At 45.5% G+C, this 21,397-nt stretch overlaps 1 protein-coding gene across 1 annotated transcript in view; it reads right to left on the reverse strand.

The window, feature by feature from the left end:
• Positions 1–805: 805 nt before the first annotated feature.
• Positions 806–21,397, reverse strand: part of BRINP3 (BMP/retinoic acid inducible neural specific 3) — a 265,788-nt gene continuing 245,196 nt past the window's right edge. Inside the window, exon 8 of the mRNA XM_064148046.1 lies at positions 806–2,283. Coding sequence (XP_064004116.1) covers positions 1,167–2,283 — 1,117 coding nt within the window. The 3' untranslated portion in view covers positions 806–1,166. The remainder of the gene's footprint in view (positions 2,284–21,397) is intronic.

The raw sequence follows: 21,397 nt of genomic DNA on the forward strand, positions 1-21,397 counted from the left end.
TGAAGCTAGCTAGAATGTTTTGGTGAGAGGAACTAGATTACAGGCTGTGGAAAGAAAACAGTGGTGATATCTACTTCACTCACAGTCTTGCTGAGATGTATGGGAACAAGACACAAACACATTTGATAACCACACTCTCGGCATTCATTCTCTCTGGGGCTGCTGGCTGAGCTACATCTTACTCTCTAAACTCACCCTTCATTTTGGGCTAATCCACTTTGCTTCTTAAACCTCTGGCCTAACCTCTATTCTTCCTTGGGACTGGGGTAAGGTTGAGAGGGGCAGGGGGAAGTCCAAGGGATGGTTGGGAGTCCCTCCTGGGGACTCAGGTTTCTGGGAGGGCTGCTGTGTTTCTGTATTACCTTTTACCTTGTCTATTTCTGTCTCTAGCTGTATAGACTGTAAATATCTGCTTGTATATTCTGCTAGCTGTAAATATAAGCTTCATTCATATTTCCAGAGCTGGCTGAGACTAGACTGGGTGATTTCTAAAGTGTGGGGGGGCAGGGAACACCCAAACCATCACAACTCCACTTGTCCCTTCAGCTCAGCATGAACATTTATATCCACATCCTACGACTGAAATATCACAGTATCCCCAAGGTTGGAAGAGACCTCATAGATCATCAAGTCCAACCCTTTACCACAGAGCTCAAGGCTAGACCATGGCACCAAGTGCCACATCCAATCCTGCCTTGAACAGCTCCAGGGACGGCGACTCCACCACCTTCTCTCTACCTACCCCCTCTTGTGTTCAGTGCATTGAGGCTACTACTTTTGTGCAAGAAAGAAGAATCCCAGAGCATTTCTTTTTAATAACTGTTCAGCTACAAAATTTTATTGGTATCCTTCTATGTTCCCTCTAGAGGATGTAATGCACAAAAGCATTGCCACGGAACATATAAAATTACAAATGAAATTTATTGTAAAAAGTAGAATGTCTTCTAGACTGGTGTCAGTATTTATTTCATCCATAAACCAAAACTGCAGGTATAATATATTCATTGTCAGCAAGTTCAGGTGTGTAAATTGCCATCCAACAGCATCGACTGATATAAGACAGATATTGAAAAGACAATTTAAATTTACTCTTCCAAACATAAACTGTTCCACAAAAGCACTGTAAAAACTCCTTCAAGGTTTTGTGTTGTGCTTCACATTTATGGTTAACTACATAATTTGGTTGTGTCATAATCCACTGTGTTTGGCAATTTGGCATTAAAGGCCTGCAAAGCAGATTGAATCCTCACCACTTCACTGGTAGACAGTTTGAGTCTATGACGGAGCAAGCAAGAGAAGAGGTCTAGACGACGTTGACCGGGCGGAGAGAGTTTATTTACACGATCCCGTATCTCCAACAGCTGCAAAAGCGCTGAGTCCTGTGATCCCTGAGTGTAGGGGTAGTCCAGCTGCAAAATCAAGTCCCGGATCGCTTCTGGGTCGAAGTGCATGCTGTAGCCGAACACTTGGATGTTATTGATTTTCATGTAGCCCAGATTTCTTGAGGGATCAATAAATTCCAGGGGTTCATAGTAGATGCTCTCGTTGCCGTTTGGGCCGCTCGACTTTATTCGGCTCCTCAAATAGATGTGCACCGTCTCAAAAAAGGTCTTCCACTTGTTGCCCAGAGTCAGCGTCCAGTTATAGCACTGCAGGGGTAAGTCCAGCTTAGTCCGCTCCCAGTCTGGGAAATTATTTTCATTCACAGGCATAAACCAGCTCTCAGAGTGGCTGCCCCCAAAAGGGTTGACGTAAACAGCGAGGACGGGCTCTAAGGTGCTGTTTTTAGTTAGACAAATTTGAAGAGAGAGGCCCAGTATCATGTGGACCAGGCTGGACTTGTATTTGTTACTCTTAAGAGTAAGGAGCATCCGCTTGCGCCAAGAGGGATCAAACCAGCTGTTGAGGCGCATGTCGTTGCTGATGAAAATGGCATGGACCTCGATCCTCCGGTCTGTCTTCTGCAATAAATACTTCATCTCCAGGTCCTGAAGGTCAGTCTCAAACCCAATGTAGTGCTCTGTCGATTCTGCCACTTCAGGCTTGCAAAGCCCTTGGCTTAGCATGTAGCCGGCGTTGCAGCTCCCGCAGCGGGTGCGATTGTCAGGAGCGCAGCTCAGGCACGCCGAGCCGTCTCCAACCGTGCAGGGAAGGAACCCATGGCAGGCAACCTGGTCATTAGGGCAAGTGCACGTGTGAGTCTCTTCAGAGAAGCTCCCGAGGAGGCCGTTTTCATTGCAGTAGAGGAAGGACTGGATGCGGTTGAGCCAATAGTTGGAAGATCTGCAAAGTTAAAATAACTTATTTTAACACAGAGACCTGCAGACAGTGATTACTTCTATTTTAATTGGAAAGAGGAAAACCAAACTGGTTTTAGTAACAAATGAAGGCTTTTAGGTCAGGTGACAGCATCTGCTGTCAGATCAATGAAATGTATACACAGCCTTTGAACAATGCAAAATGACAGAAGAAAAGAGCTAACAAAGAGCTGTTTTTCTCCACTCATCTTCAGGTTAACATCTTGAGATGCTATGCAGCTGAGATTATTTTCCCTCATACTGTTTGAGCAGGGATCTATCTAAGTGTGTGTAACTCTACCACTTCTCCACGTTGTTATGAAGATTTTTGCCAGCTTGGAAGCTTTCTTCTTACTGGCTGGAGCTGCTTTGATTTGTAGACAGTGCCAAAACTCTCTCTTGCAATAACAAATAGGACTCTGCATCCCACTAAAACAGAATCAGAGCCTTAGTTCTTCCAACTACTTCCAGCACAATATCCCTGCAGGAAGAATGCTGTGTTTGCATTTCATCTTTGGAGTTGACATTTTAAGATCACTTCAATGTTCTTCGTGTCATCTCATTTTGGTTTCACTAGAATCAACAGCTAATATCCTACATCAGCCCAGGGAAAGGAGATTCTGAAACCAATAGCTTAGGCTGATGAGGTGCAGTCATTAGAAGAAAGAAAATGGGAGAAGCAAGGTTACATGGAAATTGTCAATAGCCTGTGGGTGTCAGTTCTGACTGATGCTAGTGATGCACACAGTTTAAAGAGCTTCATTTGGTTACTGCAGAGTCTATTGCTGCCACATGACTGACAATGGTTGCAGTTTCTTCTTTTGTTTCAAAAGGGAAGGGCCTCATTTCTGACTTCTCTTTTAAGTAACATCTGAATTTGCCTCAAGCACTGAATAGCTCAGAACACTTAATTTTTAAAGCATTTTTTTCTGGCTATAAAATAAACACTAAAAACTAAAAGCTGGTGAGATCTTGTGCTAGTTTGAAGCTAGCTAGAATGTTTTGGTGAGAAGAATTAGATGATAGGCTGTGAAAGGGAAACAATGGAGATGCCTGCTGCACTCATAGGCTTGCTGAGATGGATAAGAAAAAGAACATAAATATAGGTATAAGTCGCTCTTTGTCTCTTGGGGCTGCATGAATTTCTCTCTCTAACCTGCCTGACTAATCTTTCCGCTTCCTAACCCCCCTGGCCAACCCTCCAAACTACTTTGAGCTCAGTGCAAAGTCTGGGGTAAGGTAGAGGGGTGGGGAGAAGGTGGAAGGGTGGTTGAGAGCCCCTCCTGGGGACTCAGGTTTCTGGGAGGGCTGTTGTGTTTCTATATTATTTTAACTTGTCTATTTCTGCATACAGCTGTAGATATTGTAAATATCTGCTTGTATATTGTGCTAAGCTGTAATTATAAAGCTTCATTCAAATTCCCAGCAGCTGAGCCCAGCCTGGGTGATTTTCTTAAGTGTGAGGGGGCGAGTAACACACAAACCATCACACATCCACAAGTCTGCTTCTCTGGTGGTGGAAAGAAGATTCCTTTCTCTTTTTCAGGTTGGGGTTTGGAATCTTGTTTGCTTAACTTACTTTTTATGTTTGCCTCCTTTGGAAACATCTGAGCACTATTAGGTGGGACAAGTGTCTGGAAAGCAGAATGAGCCAGCCAGAGAAAGAAAAAGAGGCTGGTGTTGCTCAGAGGTTATTCTTCCCTTGTACTCAACACTGGTCAGGCCACACCTTGAGTGCTGTGTCCAGTTCTGGATTCCTCAGTTCAAAAGAGATGTTGAGATACTGGAATGTGTCCAGAGAAGGGCAATGAAGCTGGTGAAAAGCCTGGAACACAAACCCTGTGAGGAGAGACTGAGGCAGCTGGGGGTGTGCAGCCTGCAGAAGAGGAGGCTCAGGGCTGACTTCATTGCTGTCTACAACTACCTGAAGGGAGGCTGTAGCCAGGTGGGGTTGGTCTCTTCTGCCAGGCAACCAATAACAGAACAAGGGGACACAGTCGCAAGTTGTGCCAGAGGAGGTCTAGGCTGGAAATTAGGAGGAAGTTGTTGTGAGAGAGCGTGATTGGCATTGGAATGGGCTGCCCAGGGAGGTGGTGGAGTCACCATCCCTGGAGGCATTGAAGAAAAGCCTGAATGAGGCACTTAGTGCCATGGTCTAGTTGACTGTCTAGGGCTGGGTGCTAGGTTGGCCTGAATGATCTTGGAAGTCTCTTCCAGCCTGCTTGATTCTATGATTCCCTGGTTCTTTTTGATTAAGAGAAAGAGATGGGAAAGCAGGGTAGGAATTCCCTTGGTCCACAGAGGTGATGTAAAGAGGGAGACCTGGTGAGAGACTGTTGGAAGAGGAGACTGTTGGAATAAGCCTGCTTTAAAAAGCAAAATTAATATCCTGGCAAAGTCTGATGTGGTTTGGCTTAGTCATTTCTCCAGCCATACTGTCTTTGAGACTTATTTTTTCTTCCTTACTAATGATCTAATCCACTGTTTCTATTATTAAGAGAAGCAAAAGCTTCTGTGTCATTTTTCTATTCTTATTATTTTTAATGAGCTTTCCTTCCTTCTTCTCTCACTTTTTTTTTCTTCTCTTGTTGTTAAGGGCTAGTAGAAGCAGTCTAAAAGCTGCATGAAGCTACATAGCTGCAAAATTTAGCAAGCTTCCTTTCTAAAATCTAGTTATCAGCTTGTGACAGTATTTAGCTTATTAAAACAGTTACATCTGTGATGCCTAATGGTTGAAAGGACACCAAGAACTTTAGAGGGGGAGAATTTTCTCCTTACTCCAAATAAAGCTGAAAACAACAGTCCTCTAGTATTTTTTAGTCTATTTTGTTGGGCTTGTTTGTTTGCTTGCTTGCATGTTTTGACTGATTTTAAGCAGAAAGATTTCAAGAAGTTCTTCTTATTTCTCTTTGAGCAATTCATAAATTATCTTATAAAAATAGAAACAACTTCCTTACTCCACTCTTCTTGAAGCTGCCATTATGAGATCAAATTGCTCATTGAAAATGTATTCCTTTCACAGAATCATACAATTGTTTTGGTTGAAAAAGGCTTCTAAGATCACTGAGTTGAACCATTAACCTAACATGATAGTATTATAGAATGGTTTAAGTTGGAAGGGACCTCAAGGATCGTCCAGTTCCAACCCCCTGCCATAGACAGGGACACCTTACCCCAGATCTGGCTGGCATACATTTCTGGCCTTGGCAGCTTCTGCTTGCTCCTGGCCTGATGACCATCTGTCATTGTACTCATGACATGTGACATGATGGCCATGATCTTCTCTAGATAGCACCCCCCCTACTTTCAAGCAACATGATAATGTAGACCACAAATACTCCTGGAGGTCAAGCAGAATGAGGCAGTTGATAGAATCATAGCACCATAGAATCTTAGAGTGGCCTTGAACACCCCAAGGGATGGAGCATCCACAGTGTCCCTGAGTACCCTGTGCCATTGTCTCACCACCCTCACTGGGAAGAACCCTTTCCTAACATCTAGTTTGAATCTCCCCTCTTCAAGTTTAAACCCATTCCCTCTTGTCCTGTCATTACAAGACCTTGTAAATAGTCCTTCCCCAGCCTTCCTGTAAGTCTCCTTCAGATACTGGAAGGCTGCTGCAAGGTCTCTTCAAAGCCTTCTCTTCTCCAGGCTGAAGACCCCCAGCTCATGTAGGCTGTCCTCATATCAGAGGTCATGGCAGAGATCACCATGGCCATTTAACCATGTTCCAATGTGCAACGTCCACACATTTCTTGAACGCCTCCATGGACGGTGACTCCACCACCCCCCCGGGCAGCCTGTTCCAGTGCCTGACCACTCCTGCAGAAATGACATTTTCCCAAATATTCAACCTAAACCTCCCCTGGCACAATCTCAGAAACTACTTTCACTCAATTTAATTAAGCAAATTAAGTGAAAGTGCATAATTTGGGAGCAACACCTACTTTACTTGAGCCACTCATCCTTAATGAGATAAAGCCATGCTGGAAGGTCATTCTGAAGGCTTTCTTTTTCTCCTAGAAATAAAAGATCACTTGAAAGTCTGGCCCTTGCAATCAAGGGGAAAGGCTTAGTTAGAAGCAGATGCCTCCTGCAGGTCAACACCTGGCTGAACAGCTGGTGAAGTCAGGCAGGGCTTCACCTTTTTCAGCCACTGGATCATCTTTCAGAAGTGACAGGATATAAAGGAGAAGAACAGGTGACATCTTAGGCATCAGACTTGCTGAGCCGGTGAGAAGGGCTTCAAACAATATTACCTTGGAGCTGGAGTCAAAATAAGGACTAAGGAAAAAAGCATCTAGGGAATATCTCTCCTACCAGAGAGTGATACAGCTGGAGACCCATCCTATCTGCCTGGATGCAAACAGTGGGCAAAACAAATAGAAGACATGTATGCATTTGCAAAGCTGTGGCTTTACTGAGATCCCAAAGAGGTGGTGGCATTAACCAGGGATGCTTGTGATGATCAAAGGATCACAGGATGTTAGGAGTTGGAAAGGACCCAAGGAGATCATCGAGTCCAACCCCCCTGCCAGAGCAGGGCCACACAATCTAGCTCAGGTCACAGAAAAATCCATCCAGACAGGCCTTGAAAGTCTCCAGGTGGGTGAATGGAGACTCTTTAGGGAGAACAGATGTGCTGGGGGATAGCTGCACTCCACTCAAAGGACTATTTGAACTAAAACTTAGTGACTGATTGAGCTGTCCTCCCTCAGTGCTATTGCCAGTAGAAGTAACAACAAACAGACTCAAGGTGTGCAGAAGAAAATTCAGGTTGCACACTAGGAACAATTTCTTCTCTGAAAGTGTTGTCAAAGCCTGGAACAGGCTGCCCAGGGCAGTGGTGGGGTCCTCATCCCTGGAAGTATTTATAAGACATGCAGATGTGGTGCTGGGGGACATGGTGCAGCAATGGACTTGGCCGTACTGGTTCAGTGACCTTAGAGCTCTTTGCCAACCTAATTGATTTTATGATTCTATTATTAGATTTCCTCTTTCCAGTATATTAAGTCTAATAAATATTTAATTTACTCAGTTATTTGTCTAGACTAGTGCTTAACTGTCTGAATACTCTAAGCATAAGTATGCAACTCCTAATTCACAGAAGCACAGAATGTCAGGGACTGGAAGGGACCTCAAAAACTCATCCAGTTCACCTCCTCTGCCAGAGCAGGATCACCTATACCAGAATGCACAGGAATGCATTCAAGGTGGTTTTGAATATCTGCAGAGAGAGAAACTCCACAACCCTCACAATGAAAAAAATTCCTCCTCATGATTAAGTGAAATTTCTGTGTTTCAGCTTCCACCCACTGCCCTTTGTCCTGTCATCAAGCATCACCGAGCAGAGCCTGGCTCCAGCCTCCTGGCACTCCTCCTTTACAGATTTATAAACATTGATGAGGGCACCTCTCAGGCTCTTCTTCTCTCAGCTAAAAAGCCCCAGCTCCCTCAGGCTCTCCTCATAAGACAGATGTTCCATTCCCTTATTCACCTTTGTGGCTCTGTGCTGTACTCTCTCAAGCAGTTCTATGTTCCTCTTGAACTGGGGGGCCCAGAACTGGACATAGGTCTCCAGATATGGTCTCACCAGGGCAGAGTAGAGGGGCAGGAGGACCTCTCTCGACCTACTTGAAACCTCATTGCTGTCTACAACTACCTGAAGGGAGGCTGTAGACAGGTGGGAGTTGGTTTCTTCTGCCAGGCAACTAGTAGCAGAACAAGGGGACACAGTCTCAAGTTGTGCCAGGGGAAGTATAGGCTGGATGTTAGGAGGAAATTGTTGGCAGAGAGAGTGGTTGGCATTGGAATGGGCTGCCCAGGGAGGTGGTGGAGTCTTTGTCCCTGGAGGCGTTGAAGAAAAGCCTGGCTGAGGCACTTAGTGCCATGGTCTAGTTGACTGGCTAGGGCTGCGTGCTAGGTTGGCCTGGATGATCTTGGAGGTTTCTTCCAACTGGGTTGATTCTGACTCTACTAGCTATACCCCTTTTAATACCCCCTAGAATACTATTGGCCCTGTTGGTGACAAGTGCACATTGCTGGCTCATGGTCAACCTCCCATCAACTATGACCTCCAGATCCTTTTCCCCTTCATTGCCTTCCAACAGGTCAGTCCCCAACCTATACTGCTCACTGAGGTTGTTCTTCCCCAGGGGCAAGACTCTACACTTGCCCTTGTTGAATTTCATGCAATTTCTTCCTGCTCAGCCTTCCAACTTAAGTTCCATTTGTTTATTATTCACCATGTGACATATTCAAGATACACTCCTTAGTCTGATGCCAGAAAGGAAAATATTTACTAGCTCCACACAGGACTTTGCTGTATTTCATTTTGTTCCAAAGCTGGGTGATAACATGAGAAAAACTCCTTTTTGCTTTGGCAAGGACAGAATATGAGTCTCTGATTTCGAGCTTCTCCATGCCACACTGAAAGAGTGTCAGAGGCTTTGCTCAAAACTTAGTGTATAGGCTGGATGTTAGGAGGAAGTTCTTCACAGAGAGAGTGATTGGCATTGGAATGGGCTGCCCAGGGAGGTTGGAGTCACCGTCCCTGGAGGTGTTCAAGAAAAGCTTGGATGAGGCACTTAGTGCCATGGTCTAGTTGATTGGCTAGGGCTGGGTGCTAGGTTGGACTGGATGATCTTGGAGGTCTCTTCCAACCTGGTTGATTCTATGATTCTATGACTCTATACTTTCATTCTTCTTGTCAGATGTAACAAATTTGTAGTACTTCATTCCCTATGGCATTCTACTGTCCACATTCCTAAGGTTCTTTGAATCACTTTTGTTTCATTGTGTTAGTGGGGGGACTCGTTATGAAGGCTGCTTATCTTGAGTAGTTGCTTCTTGTTTATAGAAGTTAATAAACAAAGACAATTAGCTTCTGAGGGAAGGCTAAAATAACTTCTCAATTACTCTTTTAATGACACTGCAAACATTATTATTTGATTTGGAAAATTGTATTTACTGGCCTGATATATTGCTTGGCTGAAAACTGAGATACAGAACTCCTGGCTTCCAAACCTAATGAAAGCAGCAAGATGATTAGGTGCTGAAGGGGACTGGAACATCTCTCTTATGAAGTGAAGCTGAGAGAATGAGGTCTTTCTAGTCTGGAAAAGAGAAGGTTGAGAGGGTATCTCATCTATGCTGATCAATACTGAAAGAGTGTGTGTCAGAAGGGTGAGACTATTTTTTTCCTCTGGTGCCTGTATAGAACAAGGGACGTGATAGTTTGAGCTTAGCTAGAATGTTTTGGTGAGAAGAACTTGATTACAGGCTGTGAAGGAAAACAATGGTGATGTCTACTTTGCTCATAGGCATGCTGAGATGTATGAAAACAACAATCAAAACATAGATAGGGCACTACTTCTGCTAGGAAACTGGCTTAGTTGCATCTCCCTCTCCTAACTGCACCCTCCTTTTTCTCTGACTAATCCACTTTGCTTCCTAGCCCCCTGGCTGAACCTCCATTCTTCCTTGGGACTGGTCTAAGGTTGAGAGGGTTAGGGGGAAGGTGAAGGGGCAGTTGGAAGCCCCTCCTGGGGGCTCAGGTTTCTGGAAGGGCTGTTGTGTTTCTGTATTACTTTTTAACTTGTCTATCTATAACTGCATATACTGTAAATATCTGCTTGAATATTGTGCTAAGCTGCAAATATAAGCTTCATTCAGTTCCCAGAGCTGCTGAGTCTAGTCTGGGTGATTTCCAAAGTGTGGGGGGGCAGGGAACACCCAAACCATCACACATAAGTGGAAGAGCCCTTTGTCCTTCTGATGATGGGGACACCACCATTGTGGATGAACCTTCTGTTCTATAGGGTGCACCAAGCAGATGGCTACCATACCTCGAGCTAGAATATTTCCAGGGTAAGAAAAGCCTGCTCTGATCTCACATTTCCACAATCATGATTAAAGCAAAACATGCTAATCCTGTGGAAGTTAATGTATCTGTTAACATCAGCCAAGTTTCTGATGAGAATTATCTTAGTGAGGAAGATAAACCTCCTGTGGGGTTGAGAGATGAAATAATTTGATGCGAAGTTGCACTGCACTACCTCTTTATAAAATGCTCTTCAGTCTTTAAGTCTAAAAGTGTATTCAAATTATTTTGCAATCTTTATGTTTTACTATGAAATTACTTTTAAAAAAAAAAATCTGAGGTGCATTTGAGCAATAGGAGTGGAAAGTTGAATCTAAGCCACGTTCTTACTCCTGTTCAGTACACTGTAACACTAAATGTAAGAACGAAGCGGTATGGTCACCCTGTATAATGGCTGTAGCAAGTATTTAATCATGATATGACACTTTTACCTCCTTCCCTGCCTCACTAAGTGCTTAACATCTGTTGTACATCAGATGGCTCAGTAGCAGATGATGAGTACTCAGTGAGGCAGATGCTAAGTAAAAAAATGAAGACAATTTAACAAGAAGTGTACAGGCAGTAAAATATCCATTACCTATTTCCCCCTCCTTCGGAGGCTGAGTCCAGTGTAAACGTGTAAGGCATCAACACCAAAAGCACTTAGAGCCCTCTTACAGAGGCCTGGAACACAAACCCTATGAGGAGAGGCTGAGGGAGCTGGGGGTGTGCAGCCTGCAGAAGAGGAGGCTCAGGGCTCACCTCATTGCTGTCTACAACTCCCTGAAGGGAGGCTGTAGCCAGGTGGGGTTGGTCTCTTCTGCCAGGCAAACAACAACAGAAGAAGGGGACACAGTCTCAAGTTGTGCCAGCGGAGGTCTAGGCTGGATGTTAGGGGGAAGTTCTTGCCAGAGTGATTGGCATTGGAATGGGCTGCCCAGGGAGGTGGTGGAGTCACTGTGTCTGGAGATGCTAAAGAAGATCTTCAAGCAGACAAACTCCTAGACAAAGCTCAGTCTCAATAACAACAACAACACAGACTTAGCACCCGTGAGATAAAGGAGGATGTTGCAAATGGTCAGTAGCCTAACATGGCCCTAGCTAGCCGGGGAGCCAGCCAGGCCCCCCGGCCTTTGAAACCCTCCACCACACACCCGGTGCTCACCCGTGGGCACTCACCTGGGATGCCAGCAGAGGATCCCTTGGCCCGCAATGGGCCCAGCTTGGGGCTGGGCTCCTCCTGCACTGCTTATATGGGGGAGTGAGCAGGGAGGGCAAAGTGGCCACAGCTGGGGTGGGAGGAGACTTCAATTGACCTCAGGTGCTGCAGGGGTGGGGGGAGAATATGCTGCAGGTGGGGTGGAAAAGGGGAGGTGGAGGAGGTTGAGAAAGAAAAAGGGGAAGGAAAGGAGAAGGAGGAAAGAAAAAGTGAAAGAGGAGAGGAAAAGAGGAAAGGTAAAGGAAGAGAGAAGAAGAAAGGAAAAGGAGAAGGAAAGAGAAAAGGGAAAGGAAAAGAGGAAAAGAAAAGGAAAGGACTGGATGAGGCACTTAGTGCCATGGTCTAGTTGACTGGACAGGGCTGGGGTATAGGTTGAACTGGATGATCTTGGAGGTCTTTTCCAACCTGGTTGATTCTGTGATTCTATGATAACATGTCCAGAGAAAGGCAACAAAGCTGGTGAGGGACCTGGAGCACAGCCCTGTGAGGAGAGGCTGAGGGAGCTGGGGGTGTTTAGGCTGTAGAAGAGGAGTCTCAAGGGTGACCTCACTGCTGTCTACAACTACCTGAAGGAAGGCTGTAGCCAGGTGGGGTTGGTCTCTTCTGCCAGGCAAGCGTCAACAGAAGAAGGGGACACAGTCTCAAGTTGTGCCACGGGAGGTCTAGGCTGTCTGCTAGGAGGGAGTTCTTGCCAGAGTGATTGGCATTGGAATGGGCTGCCCAGGGAGGTGGTGGAGTCACTGTCCCTGGAGGTGTTGAAGCAAAGCCTGGCTGAGGCACTTAGTGCCATGGTCTAGCTGATTGGACAGGGCTATGTGATAGGTTGGACTGAATGATCTTGGAGGTCTCTTCCAACCTGTTTAATATTGTGTTTTTATTCTGTGAGACTAGCCATGAGGAGGAAGTTGTTGAGCATGAGAGTGGTGAGAGGCTGGCATGGGTTGCCCAGGGAGGTGGTTGAGGCCCCATGGCTGGAGGTGTTTAAGGCCAGGCTGGATGAGGTTGTGGCCAGGCTGCTCTAGGGTAGGGTGTCCCTGGGCATGGCAGGGAGGTTGGAACTAGCTGATCCTTTTGGTCCCTTACCACCCTGACTGATTCTATGATTCTGTGATTCTATGAAAAAGAGACCTAACTGCTCCTCATTCTAACCTCCTTTGAGGCAGTTGTAGAGGTTTTGAGACAGTATCTCTATTTCTACTTTTGACATCTTTATTCCCAAAACCAAGTAACTGGCTGGATGAGACTCTGGCCAACATGGTCTAGGGTAGGATGTCCCTTCCCATGGCAGGGGGGAATGGAACTAGATGATCCTTGTGGTCCTTTCCAACCCTGACTGATTCTGTGATTCTGAGCCTGCAAAATTTGTGGCAGCAATAATTATGGAGGTAGAGAAAAAAAAATCTGACTTCTCTTCATGGTCCTTCACAGTCTTTATGCATGAGCATGACTGTGGACAAGTCACTTGCTCTTTTCCTTTGCTAATAATCTGTTTTTTTTTTTCCCCCTCCACAGTTTGCCTATTTGGATTATAAATTTAATTGCCTGCAATACAACCCCCAACAAGCCTGTTATTTTCTTCCACTGTGCAGAATGAGAAGAATTACACCAAAACAGCAACCTCCCTGTTAAGAGTAATGGATTTAATTAAAGAATGCAAAACTTGGTTCTGTATTCATACTTCACTGACTGTGATATTAGACAAAATAAACTGAAATAGGATTCTGAGATCAGAGTGTGGGGTGGTTTTTTCCCCCCTCATTTTCTAATAACTGAAAATAACTATAATTATGAGCAGACCCTTGAAGTTTTCCTCTATAGGTGCAAAAATGCACTGCAGAAGTGTGCTGGTTTGAGGCTAATTTTTAGTGAGAGAAATGAAATCTTTAGCTGCGAGGAGAAAGAAGAAAACAACATGTACCCAGTATCACCCATTCTGCTGCTGAGAAACACAACTGGTCAAAATATAGAGAAGACACTCACTTCTCACACACTTCTTAGCTCTCACTTCTTGCTGTGCCTTATCATAGAATCAACTAGGTTGGAAGAGACCTCCAAGATCATCCAGCTCAACCTAGCACCCACCTTCTTTCTGGCAGTCTGGTCTCTGTGGCTTACTCTGCCTTTAGCTTTCTAATCCACCTTACCCTTTTTCCTCTAACCTCCTTGTTTGTCTTTTTTTTGTCTTCTCACCTCAGATGTTCAGATTTATCACGTGAGATATACGTGGGTTGAGCTGGTTATTTCTGGAGGGAGGGAAAGAGGGAGAGGGAAGGAGATTTGGGTCAGGAGCCCTCCCGGGGACTTTGATTGTTTGTGGGAGAGGTTTTGTGTTTCTGTGTTACTTTCAATTTGTATATAACAGTATATATCCATGAATATCTGCTTGTATATTGTGCTAAGCTGTAACTATAGCTTCACTCTTTAACTTCCAGAACTGCATATACTTATGTTGATCTGCTTGTATATTGTGCTAAGCTGTAAATATAGCTTCACTATTTAACTTCCAGAACTGCACATATTTATGTTTATCTGCTTGTACATCATGCTAAGCTGTAAATAGAACTTCATTCTTAATTTCCAGCTCAGCTGAGTCTAGTCTGAGTGATTTCATAAGGGGAGTGGGGGGGGCAGGTAATACCCAAACCATCACAAGAAGAGAGGTTTCATTTTTCTGTTGTGATATAGTTGAATAAATTGTAAGGGCACAAATTCCTGAAGGCTGTCTGGAAAAGCTGCATCATGCTGGGTTTAAAAGCAGCATGTATTGCACTTAATAATGTATAATTCTTACAATGTCATTGTGCAATTGTCATAAATAGGGGAATTATTAGTATAAATGGCAAGAAGTTGCATGTCTATTATACAGACAAGGTGACTGCACAGTAACACTGCTTTTAGCAAATATCAAGTAATTGAATCACTTCTGAGATTTTAATCTCTTTTAAACAAGTCTGGTGAAGGGCCTGGAACACAAACCCTATGAGGAGAGGCTGAGGGAGCTGGGGGTGTGCAGCCTGCAGAAGAGGAGGCTCAGGAGGAACCTCATTGCTGTCTACAACTACCTGAAGGGAGGCTGTAGCCAGGTGGGGTTGGTCTCTTCTGCCAGGCAAGCAGCAAGAGAAGAAGGGGACATAGTCTCAAGTTGTGCCAGGGGAGGTCTAGGCTGGATGTTAGGAGGAAGTTCTTCACAGAGAGAGTGATTTGGCATTGGAATGGGCTGCCCAGGGAGGTGGTGGAGTCACCTTCCCTGGAGGTGTTGCAGAAAAGCCTGGCTGAGGCACTTAGTGCCATGGTTTGGTTGATTGGACAGGGCTGGGTGCTAGGTTGGCCTGGCTGATCTTGGAGGTCTCTTCCAACCTGGTTGATCCTATGATTCTAAACAAGCAATCCTACAGCCTGAAATACAATGTGCAAGTTGATAGAAAGGTTGACAGGGGGTCAACAAAAATACAATTTCCTGCACATTGATCTGCAGAAAAGGAAAATTAGTCTAGAAGGAGTGAGAGCGAGGAACCAAAGGCAGACCTCAGGAAGCTGTGCAAGTTTATTTTGGAATCTGGACAATTAGATGAAGCAATTCACCTTACAGAACTATCCTTCCTGCCCTACTGACCCTTGAATTATTGCTGAGCTAAAAAAAAAGCTAGAGAAGCAATCATAGGATCACACAGGATCACAGGATGTTAGGGGCTGGAAGGGACCCAAAGAGATCGTTGAGTCCAAGCCCCTCTGCCAGAGCAGGAAAACTCAACTTTAAATCCAGATGTTTAAAAAAAAAAATGGAGTTTGCACTTAATGCCATGGTCTAGTTGACTGGATGGGGCTGGGTGCTAGGTTGGACTGGATGATCTTGGAGGTCTCTTCCAACCTGGTTGATTCTATGATTAGCCGTGATTTTAAGTAGTGTGCATAAGCCTGTCCAGGATTAAAGATGGTTTTGGGCTCTCCTATGTCCAGTTTTTATAATATACTCTCAGTTGAGGGTTGTTTCTTTCAGTGCACAGATCAAATGATGTCTCAAGAAACTATCAGTGAGAACAGATCAGATCTCTGACCTGCTCACACCTAACGCAGGTGTTGTCCCTGCCACCTTCCACACCAAGTACCAGGCTCCAGCAGTCATTGCAGCCAGCTGTCTGAACACCTGCATGATCCTGTGTTGCCTCTGCTTGGGTGCCCACAGTTTTTCTACTAGCCCTTGTCTGAGTAGTAGCCCTGCCTTTGAGTAACTGCCATCTCCCTTCTCCCCCCCCCCCAATCCCAGCAGCAAAGGCTCACTGCCTCTTCTTGCAGCCACGCTCTGGGTTCCACAATAATAATCCTGCTTGCAGACTGCTGAAACCTTTGTACTTTCCATTGATCATTGTATCTAGTTTACCTTGGTTAGAACTAGCAACAGGAGCCACAAGAGTCTATGATGTTGATGTTGGAAGCTAAGACATCTAACACCTCTTGGTAACCTCCTTGACTTCCTTATGGCAGAGCCATGTGAAAAGCACAGACTTGTTGCATGTAGCACCACCGAAGTTGTTTTGGAGTTCATTACCTCCTGCACAGGACTTTGTAACTCTATCAAAACCTCCAAAGTTATTAGAATATCTCACAGAGATAAAATTGACTTTCTTATAGGTTTGGTTTTGTTTTCCCCTGGATATTTTATGTCCTTTGCAGAACATGGGGCAATCTGTTTTGTCCATAGTTTTATTTTCTGCATCAGCATGTGGGTTGTTAAAGTAAATCACAGATGCTGGAGTGTAGCAATGGGACTGTGTGCAAATCCCCTCCCCCTGAGAAGATGTATAAAGCGTAATCAACCATAAACCATAACCTGAAGAAGTGACAAGTTTTGTTGCAAACAAAGAATATATTACTTCTGATAGGCTACTTATCTAGATACTCAATCTCATTCTGGTGAGTCAATCTCCTCCTTGGTACTACATGTTTTTATATGCCATAATACTTTAGAGGAGGAGAAAATCACAGAAAAGAGGGGGTTGGAAGGGACATCTGGAGATTATCCAGTCCAAGCCCCCTTCTATAGTAGGGCACCCACAGCAGCTTGCCCAGGATCACAATGTCCAGACAGGTTTGGAATCTCTCCAGAGGGACACTTGACAATCATAGAATCATAGAATCAATCAGGTTGGGAGAGACCTCCAAGATCATCCAGTCCAACCTATCCCCCAGCCCTAGCCAGTCAACTTGACCATGGCACTAAGTGCCTCAGCCAGGCTTTACTTCAACAGCTCCATGCTCCAGCACCCTCACAGCAGTTTCTCCTCCTGTTCAGGTGGAACTGTTCCAGTTTGTGCACATTGCCCTTGTCCTACCACTGGGCTCCAATGAAAATAGTCTGTCCCATCTTCTTGACATCCACCCTTCAGATATTGTAAACAATGATAAGACTCCTTCTCAGGCTGCTCTTATCCATGCTCAACAACCCCAGGTCTTTCAGCCTTTCTTCCTCACAGAGATGCTCCTGCCTCCTCATTATCTTTGTAGCCTCTGCTGGACTCTCTCCAGCCCTGGCTCTTGAGCTGAAGAGCCAGAAACTGAATCCAGCACTCCAGATGTGGCCTCCCTAGGGCAGAGTAGAAAGGGAGAAGAACCTCCCTCCACTGCAGGTCACAATATACACCCTAGAAGACCACTTGCCTTCTTCTCCAAATCACCCTACTTAAAACAACTTCCTTAATACCTTGCAATTTATACTTGGAAGATTACAGTATCAAAAAAACCCCAAACCAAACCAACAAAGAACCCCAAACAAACAAGAAAAAACCCCCAAACAAAATACACACACAAAAAAAAAAAAAAAACCAAAGCAAACAAACCCCAAACATTTTAGTCCATTTTAAGTTCCCACTTTGTGAAACTAATGTGATGCTGCTGGAAGGAATTAATTTAAGGAAGCTGTGTTTCAAAAAGAACTTGTAAGACTTAACATTAATAACCAGAAGCAGATTGGAGCAGACAAGATTTTCTTGTAGGAGAAAAAATAAACTTATAAGTTAAAGAATATATTCTTCTGCAAAGTCACAGATACCATTTTGGAGCCTACAACAGCAGCTGATTTAAGACTTATTTAACGTAATATATTTGGTGATAAGCACTGTGGTCTCCAGCATGCTCTATACATATCCATGTATGTACATATATATCAGCACACATCCTCCTCAGTGTCATAGAATCATAGGAAGGGACCACAAGGATCATCTAGTTCCAACCCCCCCATGCTGTGCCCAGGGACACCCTACCCTACATCAGGATGGCCACAGCCTCAGCCAGCCTGGCCTTAAACACCTCCAGCCATGGGGCCTCAACCACCTCCCTGGCCAACCCATTCCAGGCTCTCACCACTCTCATGCTCAGCAATTTCCTCCTCACTTCCAGCCTGAATCTCTCCACCTCCAGCTTTGCTCCATCCCCCCAGTCCTGTCACTCCCTGAGAGCCTAAAAAGTCCCTCCCCAGCTTTTTTGTAGGCCCCCCTCACATCCTGGAAGGCCACAAGAAGGTCACCTGGGAGCCTCCTCTTCTGCAGCCTGCACAGCCCCAACTCTTTCAGTCTGTGCTCATAGCAGAGCTGCTGCAGCCTCTGAGCATCCTCCTGGCCCTTCTCTGGACACTCTCCAGCATCTCCACATCCCTCTTGGAACAGGGGCTCCAGAACTGGATGCAGTACTCCAGGTGGGATCTCATGAGAGTGAAGTAGAAGGGGAGAATCACCTCCCTGGCCCTGCTGGCCACACTTCTCCTGATGCAGCCCAGGCTCTGCTTGGCTTTCTGGGCTGCAAGTGCACACTGCTGGCTCCTGTTGAGCTTCTCATCCACCAGCACCCCCAAGTCCCTCTCCTCAGGGCTGCTCTCCAGCCACTCACTACCCAGCCTGCATTTGTGCTTGGCATTGCCTCGACCCAGATGCAGGACCTTACACTTGGTTTTGTATCCTAGTCAGTCTCTGAAAGATTTCTCTGTCCTTCCCAAAATGACATATCTGCTTTCCTTTAAAAAAAAAAAAAAAAAACAAAACAACAAAAACAAACAAACAAACAAACAACCCAACCCCCCCAAACTACTAATGAAGGGGGAAAAAAATCCCCTGAAAAACAGTCCTCCCATATCCAATCCCAGCAGCTGCAATTGAGACAAAGAAGTAAGTGTCATAGAATCACAGAATGGTTTGCTTTGGAACAAACCTTCAAAAAACACCTTGTCCAACCCCTTACCACCCCAGTTCAGCAAGGATATCTTCAACTAGGTCATGTTGCTCAGAGCTACAACCTGAAATGATTCCAAAGATGGGACATCTACCACCTCTCTGGGAAACCTGGACAAGGCTCTCACATTGCAAAAAGTGTCTTCCTTCTCTCTAGTTTAATTCTTCCCCTTTTAGTTCAAACTGTCACCCCTCATCCTGTTCCAACAGGCCCCGCAAAAAGTCTGTTGCCAAGTTTCTGCTTGGTCCCTTTAAGCACTGAAAAGCCACCAGAAGGTCTCCCTGGAGCCTTCTCTTCTCTAGGCAGACCAACCCCAATTCTTTCAGCTCATCCTTACAGGAGAAGGCTCTGGCCCTGCAATCATTGTTGTCACTCCCTTTTGACCTACTCCAGCAGGTCCACATCCTTCTTGTGCTGAGAGCTCCAGAGCTGGATGCAATACTCTGGGTGAAGCCTTATCAGAGCAACCCTCAGCCCTTGACCTGCTGGCCTCTCTCATTGACCTGCTGTTACTGCTGCTGGCTTTAGGGGAATGCTGATGATTGCAATTAATGGAAATGAGTGGTGAAGTGAAACAAATTAGAATTTCTTACTGGAGACAGGGAAGTGGGGATGGGTTTCCTGCATGCAAGAAGCAATTCAAGACTAAATAAAAAGGTGATGCTGAAGCACAGTAGTGTAACTTGCTGGTCACAACCCAACGCTTCACAGGAACCCTGCACACCCGATTCTGATGTCAAACTGTTAAGAAGCTTTTCTCTCAACTGAGGCTCCTGGTATGAAATCTGTGTTGAAATGCAAGCAGCTTGCTTGTTTCTGGAGAGTCACCTGAAAGAAGATGGATGCACAAGCTGCAGAAATGCACAGTGCTGGCCTCAGCTATTACAGGACCAAACGTTGTGTGCAGCAATGTTTTCTTGACATGCTTGGGTGCCACAGACATTCATCTTGGAACCTACATACAGAGAAAGCATCTCTTTTTTCCATGTTTTTTTTTTTTTACCTTATACAAAGATCTGCAGCTCCTGGAGCTCAGTATAGTTTTAGACTGGAGATAAGGAAAAAATCCTTTACAATAAGGGTGGAGAGACACTGGAACAGGCTGCCCAGGGAGGTCATCATGCCCTCTCCCCTAAGTGTTCAAGCACCAGGTTGGATTAGGCCTTGAGCAGCCTGGTCTAGTGGAAGGTGTCCCTGCCCATGGCAGTGGGATTGGAAGTAGATGATCTCTACATCTCCTTCTAACCCAAAGCATTCATAGAATCAGTCAGGATTGGAAAGGACCACAAGGGTCAGCCAGTTCCAGCTCCCCTGACATGCCCAGGGGCACTCTACCCTACATCAGGCTGGACACAGCCTCATCCAGCCTGGCCTTAAACACCTCCAGCCATGGGGCCTCAACCATCTCCCTGAGCAACCTATCCCAGGTTCTCACCATTCTCATGCTCAACAACTTCCTCCTCACATCCACTCTCAATCTCCTCACCTCCAGCTTTGCTCCATTCCTCCCAGTCCTGTCACGCCCTCATAGCCTAAAAAGTCCCTGCCCAGCTTTTTTCTAGGCCCCTTTCAGATGCTGGAAGGCCACAAGAAAGTCACCTGGGAGCCTCCTCTTCTGCAGACTGCACAGCCCCAACTCTTTCAGTCTGTGCTCACAGCAGAGCTGCTGCAGCCCTCTGAGCATTCTCGTGGCCCTTCTCTGGACACACTCCAGCATCTCCACATCTCTCTTGTCACAGGGGCTCCAGAACTGGGTGCAGTACTCCAGGTGAGGCCTTACCAGAGTGGAGTAGAAGGGGAGAATCACCTCCCTCGACCTGCTGGCCACACTTCTCCTCATGCAACCTGATCTTCATGCTTTTAATAAGTTAGGCTCAGGGAGGGCGGTTAACCCTCAGGATTGTAAATGGGATCATGAACCAGGAATATTTTCATAGTGATAGCTTTAAAATAGTTAATTAGAAAGATAACAGCACTACCAAGATAGTCCCCCAAAACAAGACTCCATCCATTCTTTCTCAACACTCTGCAATACTATTGTACTTTCTATTGTAAAGGGCCCAGAGGCATCATCTACATGGAAAATGCTAATCCCAAAAGTCTTTGCCTTGAAGGGCTTCCAATCTAACTACAGAACCAACAGTAGAAATAGAAGCAGGACGTAGGATGTGCTTGCCAAGGTTTTAGAGATGTAGTGAGATGCTGATGAAGACTGAAAGTGGATAACTGCAGAGACACCAGTTGAGAACAAGTCTGGATCTTTCATATTCTCTCTCTCCTGCAGAAGATCTCCTACTGTGCACAGAGGAGGCTACTGAATAACAAGGAACAGCCACAAAAATAGTCCTAATGTCCTCAAACACAGGGTCAATTATTTCTCCTCTTTATCCAATACCAAATCCCTCTGTATGGGTTTTGGAGGTATCTTTTGCATGGATTTTGGTGAATGAGGTGACTTAGATGAAGGGCCTGGAACACAAGCCTTTGAGGAGAGGCTGAGGGAGCTGGGAGTGTGCAACCTGCAGAAGAGGAGGCTCAGGGGGGACCTCATTGCTGTCTACAACTACCTGAAGGGAGGCTGTAGCCAGGTGGGAGTTGGTCTCTTCTGCCAGACAACTAGCAACAGAAGAAGGAGACAGTCTCAAGTTCTGCTGGGGGAGGTCTAGGCTGGATGTTAGGAGGAAAGAGTGATTGGCATTGGAATGGGCTGCCCAGGGAGATGGTGGAGTTGCCACCCCTGGAGGTGTTGAAGACTGGCTGAGGCACTTAGTGCCATGGTCTAGTTGACTGGATAGGGCTGGT

The sequence above is a fragment of the Pogoniulus pusillus genome, chromosome 8 (assembly GCF_015220805.1).
Source record: "Pogoniulus pusillus isolate bPogPus1 chromosome 8, bPogPus1.pri, whole genome shotgun sequence".
NCBI lineage: Eukaryota > Metazoa > Chordata > Aves > Piciformes > Lybiidae > Pogoniulus > Pogoniulus pusillus.